Genomic DNA, 15726 nt, shown 5'->3' with positions numbered 1-15726 from the left:
AGTCATATAATTATATAAAAATTCGAATAAATTCATGTAACCACGGAAAAAATCGGGGAAAAAACACAGCATACAAATTATATCGACTGTTTGTTATAAGGAAGAAAGAATATGGTGAATTTTGGTATTTAAAAGTATGTTAAGACAGACGGTTTATTTATATTTATTTTTGAATTTGAAAGTTGTGATCGGAAGAATAATATTATTCATCATTTTTCTGGATACTCATTAGGGGATATCATAAAAATCTAAAAAAAAAAAAAATGAATAATGTTAAAATAACTTCACAAAAGATTTGTCTATATTACATCGATTAGTAACTAATTTTGTTCATACAATTATATGCAAGGGGATGGCTGATACTGGTTTTTAAATGTTAAACAAGGCTTATAATTGCCAAGCTGTAAATATAAACATTTTGTTTACACTATGTGATCTTTTAATACACTGATTATGTAAGGGAATACCGGTACCTTCTTTTGAAAAGGCCATTGTTTTTGTTCTGATTTTTTATTTCTTTTTCTCTTGCATATATTTTTCCTATTTTTTGCACTGTTTTTTCTGGCCGTCAATTTGGTCACTTCCCATGCTTAAAATTTGTCCGTGCTTTGTCGAAGCATAGGCCATATCAAGGAAGTGCCTCCTAATATTTAGCGTCAATCTATAGTGGGGTGTGCGTGTGAGGACCAACTAAAGTGATTTAAGGTCAAACAGTCTGCATTGGAAATTTCAAAAACAATACTTAATTACTTAATTAGGCCATTTAATAAAATAAATTCTCTGAAGATTAAGTGGGGAATTTATAGTACATTGTAATTAATGTATTATAGGTTGTAAAAACTATTGAAAACCTTTTCGCTTGACATACGAATTAGTCATTTGTGAAACAAAATGATAGGCTAGGTCAAATGTTATATTAAGCAGTAGCCGAGTCCAATCGGCACGGGTCCCCACCCTCTGAAATTTTTCAAAATTATTTAAAAAGATGGAGAAAAAAGAAAAAAGCTTCAAATTTAAACCTGAGAGTGCCATTTCCGACCATCTAGAGGTGCCATAATCATAATTTTTTCTTTCACTCTATCTGTGCATCCCTCCCTGGGCCTCCTCTATTTCGACTTCCTGGACCCGCCACTGTTGAATTACCATTTCCCGGCTCCTAGAAGGGTAATATTTATCCGTTGGGGGAAATGAGATGGATTCGTTAGCAAATACTACTGTATTTCAAGGACACATCTGACATGATGAATAATTCATTGTGATCGTGGAAGCAATCCCGACTTCGACTTTGTTCGGAAAATACAATAATTATGAAGTCATATAACAGTGGCTTGATGCATATAATACAATTCACCAAACTTCGTTAAATATCTGTAGCTTTCAGAGACCCCACCGGGGGCCCTCGGCGCCCCCGACCCCGGCACCAGCCTACATGCTCACTTCGCTCGCATAGATTTATTACATTATGTTTTTAGGGAAGGGGTTGGAGGGAGAGTTTATTCGAGGAAGAAATAAACAAAGCGGGGCGTTTATTCGAATAAAAAACGGTATTACCAGTTGTACTGTATAGTCTTTCCATAATTATTAACGAAAGTAATATTATAGAGGTATAAAATGATAAAAGTACACATCAACGTCTGATTGTCGACTTCTTTAAAATTCATTACTGTATAATTTATTCTTCTGTAAGACTCATTGTTAACAATTTGGTTGTAAATATTTTTGATTTAGTTGTTAAATATCTTACTATTATATTATTTTATTAAAACTAGAAAAAAAAAACGAATAAATTGTATTTTACAAGTTCTATAATCTTCGCAAATTTAAAGATAATATATATTTAAACTTTATTAAAAATTAGTACAATCTCTGTTAAGTCCTATGTGTATAATATAATACATGTATAATATTTGTTACTACATTAAACAAAAACTTTCTAGGATAAATTAATTCATATGCTTCGATTTGAGGCTAATTCAAGATAAACTAAATCATTATAATTTTCTTTAAAAAAAAGACCTCGGTCAAATAAATCGTTTTTAGGAACATAGAGCAAATTCGTTTGCTCCCCTAAGTACAGAAACCATTGCAGTGAAAGCGAGAGAATTTTCTGGAATTCTGAAAATGTGTCCGAGCATGCTCTATCTCGATTTATTTATCTTATTTGTTAATGGACTTTGATTTTTAATAGCATACAATGCTGGGCTAATAGTATATCTTTGGCCAATAAATTTTAAATTTTTTTCTCAAATGATTTAGGTGTAACACACATCAATTTTATTGGCTTCTTTTTTATTGAGACTCCACCTATTACTATAATACAATAGAACTCACATTACAAGGGCATCGTAAATAATACACTATAAATCGTTTGACTGTAGAATTTATTTGTGCTGTATATCAATTTTTCTGTAATAATTTAATATAATTTTGAATATATATAATAATTATAGGCCTAAACTTAAATTCTTCAATGTTTTTGCAATTTTTGAAAATACCATCTATCGTTCTATAATTATTGATAATAATTGCTTGTATATTTTTAATATCAATTTTTAATATTAATTTTTCATTAGGTTTACATTAAATTAATATAATTAATTTTAGGTACACGTAAGAACATGGTTTTTAAAAAAGTTGTTTTAATATTTGATTTTTTACTGTAAAATGTAATACTCGTACACTCAAACTGCAAAAAAGAATGTTTTGAATTTGAATATCCATTAAATTTCTGTCAGCATAATGAATAGTATCATTAAATTTTTAATATTTAAACTTGTGTGACGTGATATCAATTGCAATTAGTAATACTGTAATCGGGGAAGATGTTGGATTGTGACAGGCATTTTATGAAACCCAAGGTTTTCGAAAGTCTGCAGCTAACATTTCGCAACTCTGATATTTCATGTCTCAGAAACATTTGGCTTGCAAAATGTAAACGGCAGAGTTCCAGAAAGCTAGATTACAATAAATCTTAGCGACACCTCACTGAACATTGCACTTTGCCGTAGATATTGGCGATATACAAATCTTTGTTGATTGATTACTAGACTTGCCACAATTTTCTTATTTTTTTAAATTATTTTTCTCATTCTGGACAACGCCACCAACGAGAAAGTTAATTTAGAGACGGAATAAGCCTAATCCGAAAAAAAAAATCGAGTATGGGACGCCAATTAAATTAGGAATGGCGCGCACTAAGTGCAATAAAGAGTGAGTAACCTAAAATTAGGGCCTGGAACCCAGGGTTATTGATTACCTGAAATCTGGATTACAAAAATGTCGTCACCCCACCTCAGACATTTTATTAACCAGTCTGCTAAGTTTAGTTTTTGTTTTAATGCAGCACCAGTTTCCAACTGCCTGCAACTTAATGACAAAAACTTTAATTAAGAGGAATTACCTACAGTAATTGAGCAGTGTTTCTGCTGAAATTCGAAGTAGCAAATTACCTTATGAGGCAGGTACCCTGTTGGATCTGCTAGTATGGTTTAGGCAATGCATTAATGAATCATTGGTTAAAATATAATTACATATATCTGCCAAACGTATTTTCAGATTCATTAGAATTCAGGCAATTAAGTTAACCATGGTTGTCTTGGTTGTGTTTGTAAAGTTGTGATTTTATGTTTCTCTGAGCACTGTTTTTTTTTTTTTTTTTGCTTTTGGAAATAAAAACAAAACGAAATTAAAAAATCAATTTTTAATATACTAAAGGTGGAACAGTACTACTAGTAGCCAGACCTCTGCGAGGGCCGAGGATCCTACAGTATGCGGCCATTTCCGGCAAAATATTACACTATTTGTAATGATGTACTGTAAATATGGAAACTGACGAAACCAAGGAGATTGAGAGACCTTCATAGCTTATAGTCCGCACTCCAAGCAAGGTGGCAGAGGTGACCCTCCCCCAACTCCGGTGCCTGATGCCACAAGGTCATTGGATCAAAGAAAAAAAAATTATTTGGCTACAACGGTGTTACCACCCCAACCAGCTCGACATCTCTATCACCTCCCCGAACCCCCCGCCTTCCGATGGCGCAATAAGGTTGTTGGGGATCAAAAAGAAAAAAAAATTGCCTATCCATGTTATTTTAATTTGTATTGTTTTAAATACTTTTCAATATTTTATAAGTTTTCATGCGTGTGGGGAGGGGTCCTGGCCACAATGGCGTCTGTCATCACCATCTCGGGATTTATGTACTCCCAAGCAGTGGTGGTGCTAGCGAGGATACCATGGTGCCTGATCCTACAATGAGTCTGTTATCACCCGTACCCCTACGGAGTTGTGGTGCCAGCCTCTCCCCATCCCCCACGCCATCATCCGATGCCACGATGGTGGTCGCTGGATCCAAAAGAACAAATAATTTGCCTATCCACAACGTTATTTTGATTGCCAATCCCTGGGGCCATAAGACCAATAATGTTCAGCAAACAAGGGTTTGGTGCACATGTGTAATATTAGATCATGAAAATATGTTTACTGTAATGTATTTACCAGAACTTCAATATTTTGATTTGTTAAACTTGTAACAATTATCCGTTACTAATTTTTTATATAATTTATAATATTTATTATTGATAATATTTTCTTGCATTCCCCTCAATATTAAAACGTTCACTACTCTTTAAAATATCGAACTAAATCCATAAAAATCAGCAGTATAAGTTAAACACGCATAGATTTATAATGAAAAATGACATTCACTGCATTTAGTGAATATGACAATATCATATATTATTTCAACCATTATTACTACAAATTCAAATAATAAATTGATACTCATTCTTACTATATATAATAAAACAGTGTTATTTTTAAAATATTTATTAAAATAAATTACAGTTAGTGACCATACACACAATACCATACTGCAAATAGATCACTTAATTGCATAGGATTGTTTTTGTGTCATCAAAAATAAATCCTTAAAAAAGCCATTTATAATCTTTCAATTGATTGAGCTGGTTTGCCTAAATTCCTACCATTTTCTATCAAATTGTTGCAGCTTTTGTAGCATGTAAAACCTGTCCTGTATAATCAAGTTGAAAACCTATACTATGCTATTGCAGCTTTTGTGTGTAACACTTGATCTACTAATGTGTCTACTACATCTTTAATTAGCAACTTTAGATTGTAACACTGGCCTACTACATCATTATGTATAGATGTAGTGTTTGACACTTGGCTTTCTACATGTAACAGCAGTAGTGTTTAACACTTGGCATACTATTCATCCTGCAACTGTAGTGTAATACTTGGCCTACTACATGTAGTAGCTGTGTGTGTGTGTAACACTTCGCCCGATACATTTAGTAGCTGTAGTGTGTAACACTTGGCCTACTACATGTAGTAGCTCTAATGTGCAACTCTTGGCCTAATACATCATTATGTCGCAGCTATAATGTGTAACACTCAACATGAACAAACCCTTCAAAAAAATATATGAACAAAAATCAAGGATACATGCATGCAGTTCCACTTAATGGTAATACTGTAAACCTAGTACCACTGACCCAGGTTAAATGAGGTAGAAACTGATTTGGTACATCACGTATAAGCATCATGCAACAGGTAGAGGATGCAGGTATAGTATCCAACTCTTTGTTATCAAAAGTAAATGTGGGGATGTACAGTACATTCCGGGAAACTAACAGTCCAGGGGTGGCGGCAGGATTTGCCCAACAGGAGGTCTGATGTTCCAGACGGATGGCGACGAATTGGGCATGTTCGTGCATTGTTCAAAATCTCTCGGAAGTGATTCAAGGGGTAGCTTCCTAAAACTATGACAATTTAGGGGTTTTAAAAGCTTATTTATATGATTTCAGAGACTACTAGTATGTAAAAAACGTCACCCGACAAAGCTTGTTTTTGTTCCCCAACGGGGGACAACCTCAACCCCCCCCCCACCCACCGACCACTAGCGCCACCAGATTAAAAATAATTTAAACCAACATAAGCATTAGAAGAATTCAAACAAAATTAATAAAATACATACAAACAGTGAATGTAATATGCAATATTATGTATTAAGAACTATTATATTTCTTTTATATTATATTTATACATAATATATACATTCAGCATAGATATATATATATACACATATAAATCTATAGAATTAGCTATAAAAAATATAATGCACTTCTTGCATATAAAAATCACAATGCAATATCAATATAAGATAAAATTTAATCAGATGACACAGCAACATTACAGCAGTGTTAACACTGCAACAGCAGTGTTGATACTACAGCAGGAGTGTTTACTGTAAGTGTTTAGTATTGACACTGCAACACTAGTGTTGACACAGCAACAACAGTGTCAATACTGCAACAGTAATATTGACATTGAAACACTAGTGTTGAAATGTTTTGGAATGGCGACATGTAAATGAAACGATTGATTGATTGTAGACACGACAACAGTAGTGTTGATACTACAGCAGTACTGTTGACATGTGTTGACACTGCAAAGGTAGTGCTGACACTAGTAGTGTTGATACTAAAAAAGTAGTAATAACACTGCAATACTAGCATTGACATGAACGGACACTGTAAAATAGTGCTGACACTACAACAGGAAAGTTAATATTACAACAGTATTGTTGATATAAAAACAGTAGTATTGATACTGTAAAACTAGTGTTGACACTGCAACAGTAGTGTTACTGTAACCATAGTATGTCACTGCAACACTATTTGTAGACACATTAGTACTGCTGTCTCTTATACACATCTATAATGCACTTCTTGCATATAAAAATCACAATGCAATATTAATATAAGATAAAATTTAATCAGATGACACAGCAACATTACAGCAGTGTTAACACTGCAACAGCAGTGTTGATACTACAGCAGTAGTGTTTACTGTAAGTGTTTAGTATTGACACTGCAACACTAGTGTTGACACAGCAACATCAGTGTCAATACTGCAACAGTAATATTGACATTGAAACACTAGTGTTGAAATTTTTTGGAATGGCGACATGTAAATGAAACGATTGATTGATTGTAGACACGACAACAGTAGTGTTGATACTACAGCAGTACTGTTGACATGTGTTGACACTGCAAAGGTAGTGCTGACACTAGTAGTGTTGATACTACAAAAGTAGTAATAACACTGCAATACTAGCATTGACATGAACGGACACTGTAAAATAGTGCTGACACTACAACAGGAAAGTTAATATTACAACAGTATTGTTGATATAAAAACAGTAGTATTGATACTGTAAAACTAGTGTTGACACTGCAACAATAGTGTTACTGAAACCATAGTATGTCACTGCAACACTATTTTTCACATGTGTTGACACTGCCACAGTAGTGTTTACACAGTATTATTTACATTGCAAACTAGCCATTACATGTATTGACACCGCAATAATATTTTTGACACTGCAATAATTGTGTTGACACTGCGAAAGTAGAATTGACACTACAGTAATTTACAGTAGTGCAGAAACTGTAACAAAAGTAATGTTGACACTACAGCAGCAATGTTGACACAGAACAATACTATTGTCATAGCAACAGTAGTGTACTATGACAGGGCTGAACTGCAACATTAGTTTGACACTGCAACAGTAGTAATATTATGACATTACAAATTTAAGGAATAAAATTAGCACCATAAATACCGACACTTTAAAGAAACATAACATTTAATACACTATAGATAGCATTGTATCATTGCTAGAAAAATGCATTACTATTTATATTAAAGTGGGTAAAATCAACAATGATTTACAATCATAATGAGGTCAAACTATGCAAATACTTAGTTATGACCGAAATACAGTACTGGATGTGGCAATCTAGTGTTCCATTACTGTTTCGCCAATAGAATATCAAACTATTTTTATTGCTCTTATAGGTTCCATATAGTTATGTGTAAATTAGTTTAAAAGCAAAGAACAAAAGGAAATTAAAGTTCAAATTGCAAAAAAATTCAGAATACTACACTAATTAATACTGCTAAAGATTCAAACTGGTGAATGTCAAGATTATAATCTTAGATCTGTCCAGATTATTAAATTTCCTTTGGAAGAAAACTGTTGTATGACATAGTAATAATAATGTGTCTATATATGGTCATGATGTGATGTCATCATGACCATATTTAGGCATGTCACATGTTTTTGTCAACTAAAATTTGATAGTCTGGACAGGGCTTTAGGAATGATTGGGTTAACATGATTTTTGGACATAAAAATCTGTAAAATGGGAAATCTAATTGCAACTTCATTCATGTGCAAGCAATTCAGTTTACATGAAACTGATTACGTGCACTTCTGAGTGGTGCTTACATCATACAACCACTGAAAATTGTATCTGCCGTGGAAATTGGCACTATACAAATAGCTTTTGATTCACTGATGGATCATTTGGATCTGTAATGCAATATAAGGTTTACATGAGGCTTGTGATGTAAAATAAGGTTGGTTGCGAAAAAAATCATGACACTTTCAGAAGTATTTTAATCTAATCCAATGAGGTACCTCCAACAGTAAGCCATAACATTTAAGTAAACCTCAGTACATAGTACTGATGCTACCAACGATGCAGTTCTAGAATGATACAGCTCAAATATCTAGTAATAATATACTGCAGATGGAGTTTTTGTACACAGTAGTACAGTACTACTGATACACCTTATACAAATTAATAAATAATAATAAGGTAAGAACTTATATAGCGCCATTTAAAAAACCGAAGTAATTATCAGTGGCGCTTCGTGTTATGTTGGAATAAGTGCGTTTTGAGTGATTTTTTAAAATAAAGGAATTGATGCTGATTCTTTAATGTGAAGTGGTAGTGCGTTCCAGAGTGTGGCTGCAGCAAATGAAAATGATCTGTGTCCGAAGGTCTTTGTGTTGGTGCGAAAGCCAGAAATTAAATTGAGATCAGATGAACGTAGGGAACGGCCAGGCACATATTTGGAAAGAAGTTGATTAATGTATGCGGATTGATTGAGATTCAGTGACTTATAAGTCAGTAAAAGGATTTTATTGTTAGAATGATGCAGCTACAGCACATATTAAATAAACACAGTTACCATTGCAGTACCTAGAACTACCACTGATTTTGCAGCTCCTGTACTACCACTGATGCAGATCTAGCAAAGTACCACCAGTAAATATTACTGCCCTGAGCAGCTCCAAATTTGTAATGTCACTGTACCACTGGACTTGCAGCTTCACTATATAGCAGTACTGCCAACAATGCATCTTCACTACATATTCAGCTCCAATACTTAATACCAATGCAGCTCCACTATGCTTACTACCACTTTGGTGTTTAGTAACACAACCGATGTACAGTATCTTGACGGTATTGTCGGCTTAACGCAATGATTCAACTGCATTACATACTAATCAACTCCTTCAATTCATTTCGTAAACTAATCTTCTTCAAAGTCTCATAACCAAGGACGATCACAAGGCTCGTTGGCATTGACGCAAGATATCTTGCAGTTAGTCCTTTGGTGAAACCCCTTACGCCTTCTTCATGAAGAAGTTCCCTGAATGAGCCAATGATTGAATCACCACCAATCACCTGTTTGTAAAAAAAAATTTTAAAAATCCAATATATTTTAGATTACTAAATTTCTTCATAATTTTCAAATTCTTTACACAGACTCAACTGCACGTTCTTGAATCAAACTCGCTTATTCAAATGGGGCGCTTATGAAAACAGAGTGGAAATTGAGGGGGTGCTTATGGAAATAGATGAAAATTGAAGGGGTGATAATGGCAAATTGGAAAATTAAAAAGGCTCTTTTTTTTTTATCGAAAATAAACGAATGGTGTTAGTGAAGAAAAGGTAATCGTCAAGAGAGCATGGCCGGCTCATGACAATAGTGTTGGGGTGTATTTACACAACAGTAGTTGAAATCGTGGTGTTGTTTGTTGGCCATCTGCCAATTCAGAGAGCAGGATCACTGCAGGGTTTCTTGCTTAAATACGATACTGATGAGGGCAGTTCATTTTTGTTGACTGAAAATACTGTAGCCATACAGTATTTTAATTTTTAGATATTAAGTACTGTAGTTCAAAATCCAAAAAGGATAGCAATACAAGAAGACGGGATTCTGATGTATCAAAACTGAAAATAATGTTAAACTTAGACTGACAGAGAGATGGATAAATGGACTGACCGACCAACAATGCTTAGATGCAAAGAGTTGATGCAAAATATTTGTTGGTGATGTACTGCACTGTACTGTATGATTGAATTTGTTTAGGAATCGAGGAGCGCTTATTCAAAATTGAAGGGGCACTTATTCAAACGGGGCGCTTAAGACAATTTTCACGATATTCAAACGGGGCACTTATTCACACGAGTACAGCATACTGTATTACTATTATCCTGAGACCATACTATTCACATAATTCAAAAATATTAGCAAAAAATATTGAACAAACCTGCAATCGAGCACGTACAATATCCATCGGATTGGTGAAAGTTGTAGCAGTGAAGCCTGCTGAAGGTCCAGCCAATGCCTGTACAGCAATGTGGGGGACAGGCACACCGAGTACATCCTTTATTAAATAGCTATACTGGTCTAAAAAACATTGAAAAAATGGCTTCAGTCTGTGACATCTCATTTTCAGTTACAAAATTAAACAATTGATCAATTCAATGTTTTAATTAATTGTGTTTAAGTTTGATTCAAAAAGGTTCATCTAGATATCTCTAAACTGTATTTGTTAAGATTTATTTTTGCATGAACTCACTTATGATTAAGCTGTGTTGAAAATCAGTAAAAGCTCGAGAATAAAAAGGTAAGTTAATGTTATTATTCAAATATTTTTGTATCATCAAAAAGAAAGCTTAACGAATACAAGTTTGATATTAATGATAACTTTAAAGAAAATTAAACTTAAAGTATAATTTCAAAATGTTTACTCCTTTATTTGTTGTCTTAATTGAACCTTCAATTTCAATGTGTGGTAAAACACCCTATCTTATATGTGGAGCATCAGAGAATATGTTAAAAACTAAAAAATATAAGCTCACCTGTGTAGAAATGATAAAATGGCCACCAGAGGGCGCTACTTGGCATAAATGTCATAATAGAGGCAACATAGCCTTGATAAAATCCACGTACACCACTAGTCCTTAATATATCTCTTACTACCATTGAAGACTGCTTCCATGATATATTTTGTTTAGCAACACTGCCATCTACAGACTGACCCATCATCATTATCCTTTGGGAGACTACATCAATTGGAACTGTTATACTCTGAGCTACTAGCGATGCCCCGCCTCCAGCAATACATGATTTTGTAAAATTATTAGTACCTGAAAATGCTTTGCGTAATAATTCATACGTTGTAACGTAACATTGCCCTGAGAATATTGTAAGAGAGTTGACCATAAAGCCTTTGTAGTAGCCGCGCAGGCCTTCATAGCGGCCTATTTTCTTAATAGCGTCCCAAGTGCCTGTATAGGCTGACTTCTGTCTTTGAACTTGCAGTCTTGTTTTGATCAAGGTGGTAGGATATAGAACAACTCGTATTGATAAAGCAAAAATGAGTCCAAATGAATAGAACTTTCTCTTGTCCATATCGTCCCATTCTATAATCTTGGATTCGCGTTCTGTGGTTTTTGAAACCATTTCTAAAAGATAGTTAATTCTCCCCTCACTTTACAGATCTAAAACCCCTGCATAGATCCAGTATGAACAATCTAAAAACACAATATTGTTTAAAAGGTTAATGTAAGATTTTTATATATTATTACCAAATAATTACAGAATATTTATTTGGATAAGACTACGCAAGCACTAAATGTATTTCAATAGACCGAATTAGTCACCAAAGATGACGTCATCGTGATTTCGCCGAGTTGGTATGAATTTGTATACATTGACAAAAGAGCTATGCTAATGCATTAAGCGGAGTCGAAAGTGTGTATTTTAAATCGTCTAAAATGGAGCATAGAAGATACTTTATTAGAACAACGCATACATTTTGAATGATTCATAGATTCATGAGACTAAGGTTGATTGATTTAAATTTCCTTTCTGACTATCTATGAAAGGATTTGAGAGGACTTCTAGGGGGCCTAGTCCAATTGCCAGATCCAACGCTAACTATTGCGACTGCTGTTGATTTTGAGGTACACATTTAGCTTAAATACCGTCACCAAGACATTTTGTTGCATATTTAAACTATTGGACAAACTTAAATTGCTAAATTGTGGAATAAGATGTTTCTTTTGAGTACGATGGCCAATGAGTCAGAAGAACGTTGTTTATATGACTCTCTAGTCTAGGGCTAGGCCCGTGTTCACACGACGAGGCTATACAAACATGTTCAAGTTTTTTGTTTATCTGTTTATTTCACTCCATTTCAAATCTAAGGGGTCAAAATTCTGATGTTTATTTATTACCAAAGCTTTTGGATAAGTTATATGACGATAAAATGTACAAATAAAAAGTTTGTTTAAAATCTGTCAAAATTTACTCAAGCAGATGATTATTTAAATTGTGTGGAAAAACTGCCACCTAGCAGTTTATTTTGATGTTATACCCAATATAACAGCTTTGGTTTGGTGACTAATTTGGTCTATTCAAATGGTTTTATTGTTATTAACAAGGTAATATATTTATCTTAATATTAATGAAATATACAATAAATCATAACAAAAAAAATCAGACATGTGTACACTATTTATATCAGATGCACTCAACAGGTGGTGCATCGTACAAAACATATAACTAATACAAATTGAATTGCAACAAAACTAATGAAAAATATACAGCAGTACAGTATAAAAACAAATAAAAAAAAAAATATCACATGATTTTAAAAAGCACTTTCTAAAGGGCATTTTAAAGACTTACTTTACTTTTATGTAAACCCTGGCAGATGTCTATCCTAGATAATAGAGCAATGCTTTTGAATCAAATTATATTTAACTTTGTATTATATATATATTGATCCATGCAAAATCAGACAGTAAATATGATGAAAAATACTATACAAAACCTGAACAGAACCTAAATATTAAAACAACCTGAATCATGAATAGAAGGGAACATAAACTACAATTACACACACTCAAAACAAAAAAAAAAAGGTTTTTTTGACAATCTGAATAAATCTTATTATCTATAGTAAATTGAAGAACTGTCATTAACTGTACTTATCAATACTGTATTTTAACATTCATGGTAAACAAACACAAAATAAATTCAGTAGAATTGGAATCATTAAAGTCTGCGAGACAATACTTGAACTTTAAACTAAAGACAACATTTTTAAAGGGTCCTACTAAACCACACACGGACCGCACGGATGCAAACATGATTAAACCACACTAGAGTAGAAATTAACAATCAATAAAACGAAATTTTTATAACAATAAATGTATGTAGTGAATTCAGTTAAAATTATCGATTATATTTTCTCCCGCCATGTTTTAGAAAGTAATTTGTTGACATTGTGTACCTCTAACAGATTGACGTGTCAACAGAAATGCATTTAACCATGACCTGTACCTTCATGGTCTGCGTTTCATATCATCGAGAGACTAATATTATAAATAATAAAGATACTCCTGAATGAAAGGTAATGAAACTAAAATTTTACACAAAAAATGGAAAAAAATTGAATATTTTAATTAGTATACTGTAAAGCAGGGGTTGGCATAAAAATCAGTCGGAGGGCCAAAGTGAATTTTTGATTGAACACCGAGGGCCGCACCCAATCTTTGATGTTTCCAGTGAGCTTCCACAAACTTCCAAGCACTGCTTTTACATCACTTTATTCTCAGGTTTCAATGTTACTTTTTACATTGGTGTCAGACCATAAAAAACAAGACAATTTTGATTGGTGGGCGCAAAACATATGGTTTTTAATTCAATGTCGCGGGCTGCAAAAAAATCGCTAACGGGCCACATGCGGCCCGCACTTTGCCCACCTGTGCTGTAAAGTATTTAATTAAATGTATTATTATTTGATAGATAGATTTTCTGTCAATTTTCAAATAAAATTATGTTAAGAAAATTCAGAATTCATTTATCGCTTGTACATTCCTAGAGTTTTTGGTTTTATTATTAAAGTAATTAATTAGTTTCCATTGGGTTTTACCAGCATTTTTTACCAGTATTTTTTCTCATTTTATTTGCTTACAATTTTTCATTATCTTTTATGCTAAGTCGTTTTTTGTATTTTTATGTTCGTTTTTGTAAATTTGAAATGGTGAAATAAATGATATATGAAATGATATGATATATGTGGTATTATCTAATTATTTTAGAAAAAAATATCAAAATGAAATATAACGTAGTGTATGTAGCCTATTATATATGTCATGGTTGAACATCTTCCTGCTCATGTTAATGCGTTAGAGATACTCAATGCCAATGCAAGACGGTGATTTTAATTAATCAATTTCAACCTTGGACAATGTTTTAATCCATGAACAAGCTAGAACAAGAAAGGAATAATTTTTGTTTACTTACTTACTACTCTAGACTAGGCCTAATAATATTTAGTTTTGTTTTAATAGACCTTTTCTTTTGATTTGCTTTTACTGTATTCAACTAGGCCTATAGATAGGGGACTGGTCCTAGGCCTATCTAGCTAGCCTTATTAAACCTATGCCTACCCACTCCCAGGCCTGTACCTTAGTTTAGTAAGCCTTAGGCTAAATTTATGGCCTAGGCCCTACATACATTGTTTTACAGTCAACAGTGACTTTGGAGGCATAGCCTATAGATAGGCCTAGGCTAGTAGTACGCCTCTAGTAGTATTAGGCCTTAAGCCTGTAATATGCCTAGGCCCTAGGCTTTAGTTTTAGGGCATTATTAATAGTAATATTAGGGCCCCTACTAGACTAGTACTAACTAGGTCTACCTCTAGGCCTAGGCCTAGCTAGATTTTCATTATTCACTGGCCCGTACTCTTTTTAAACTTTTTATTTTAGGCCTAAGTCAACTGCAATCGACTAATAAATGCGCAATACTATTTTATAACGACTTTAGAGAAATTATGAAACAACAACTTACAAATAAAATCAATTAAATACGGAAGTAATGTCCTTCCAATTGTCAAACTCCTCCCTCAAATATAGCTAGGCTACGCCTACTCTGTCGTAGAGAGCAGCAGAACCGAGCAACTCACGCGCTATCACCGCGGTTGTTATCGTCAGTTATTAGTTATCGTGCCTCTTTATCTGTCCGTCCTCCTTGGTCCTTGTCCAAACAAGCATAGCGCCACCATTGTTACTTACTGGATAATCACCAAAGATCTTATAAACACAAGATAGCGTTCTCCGCGATTTACGCGTAACAAATAGAAGCGTCGATCAAGGTTCAAAAGTTTCCAATTTAGCAAGAGGGCGCCGTTCATGCGCTATTAAATGTGAATCAAATAATATCTTCAATGCACTGCAAAACAATGAAATATGTTCTCTCTCAAACTCAATCATTTTAAAAAAACTTGATGAAAATATGGTTAATGATTGGAGAGCGGGTGTATTAAATAAATCATCACTCTCAGATTACGCAATGATAAAACAAAACCCTGGATTAGAAAACTATTTAATTGATAAGACTGACTTCGAGGGAGCTGCATTGAAATTCAAAGTTAGATCGAATACATTGCCATTAAATGATAGAACCTCAAATTGGAATGAAAGTAGTAATAAAAAATGTATAATTTGCGATTTAAATTCTGATGAAAATGTTCGCCATTTCCTTTT

The 15726-nt window shown here is 33.6% G+C and overlaps 1 protein-coding gene across 2 annotated transcripts in view; it reads right to left on the bottom strand.

Annotated features, from left to right (window-relative positions):
* Positions 1-8756: 8756 nt before the first annotated feature.
* The window catches only part of LOC117124162 (solute carrier family 25 member 44-like), a 14969-nt gene continuing 7999 nt past the window's right edge, over positions 8757-15726 (bottom strand). The window contains exons 1-4 of one of the 2 annotated variants that reach the window (XM_033270309.1): positions 15032-15243; positions 11029-11703; positions 10434-10573; positions 8757-9564 (exon numbers count right to left, since the gene is read on the bottom strand). In XM_033270309.1, the coding sequence (XP_033126200.1) occupies positions 9373-9564; positions 10434-10573; positions 11029-11632 (936 nt within the window). In that variant the 5' untranslated portion in view covers positions 11633-11703; positions 15032-15243 and the 3' untranslated portion in view covers positions 8757-9372. Of the gene's footprint in view, positions 9565-10433; positions 10574-11028; positions 11704-15031; positions 15244-15726 lie in introns of those variants that run through there. The other variant, XM_033270310.1, reaches the window with a different exon arrangement.

Source organism: Anneissia japonica, unplaced genomic scaffold, assembly GCF_011630105.1.
Source record: "Anneissia japonica isolate Jap-2015-1 unplaced genomic scaffold, ASM1163010v1 scaffold502_len386481_cov162, whole genome shotgun sequence".
Taxonomy (NCBI): Eukaryota; Metazoa; Echinodermata; class Crinoidea; order Comatulida; family Comatulidae; genus Anneissia; species Anneissia japonica.
Note: the sequence above shows the minus strand (reverse complement) of the source record. Positions and strands in the feature narration are given on the sequence as shown.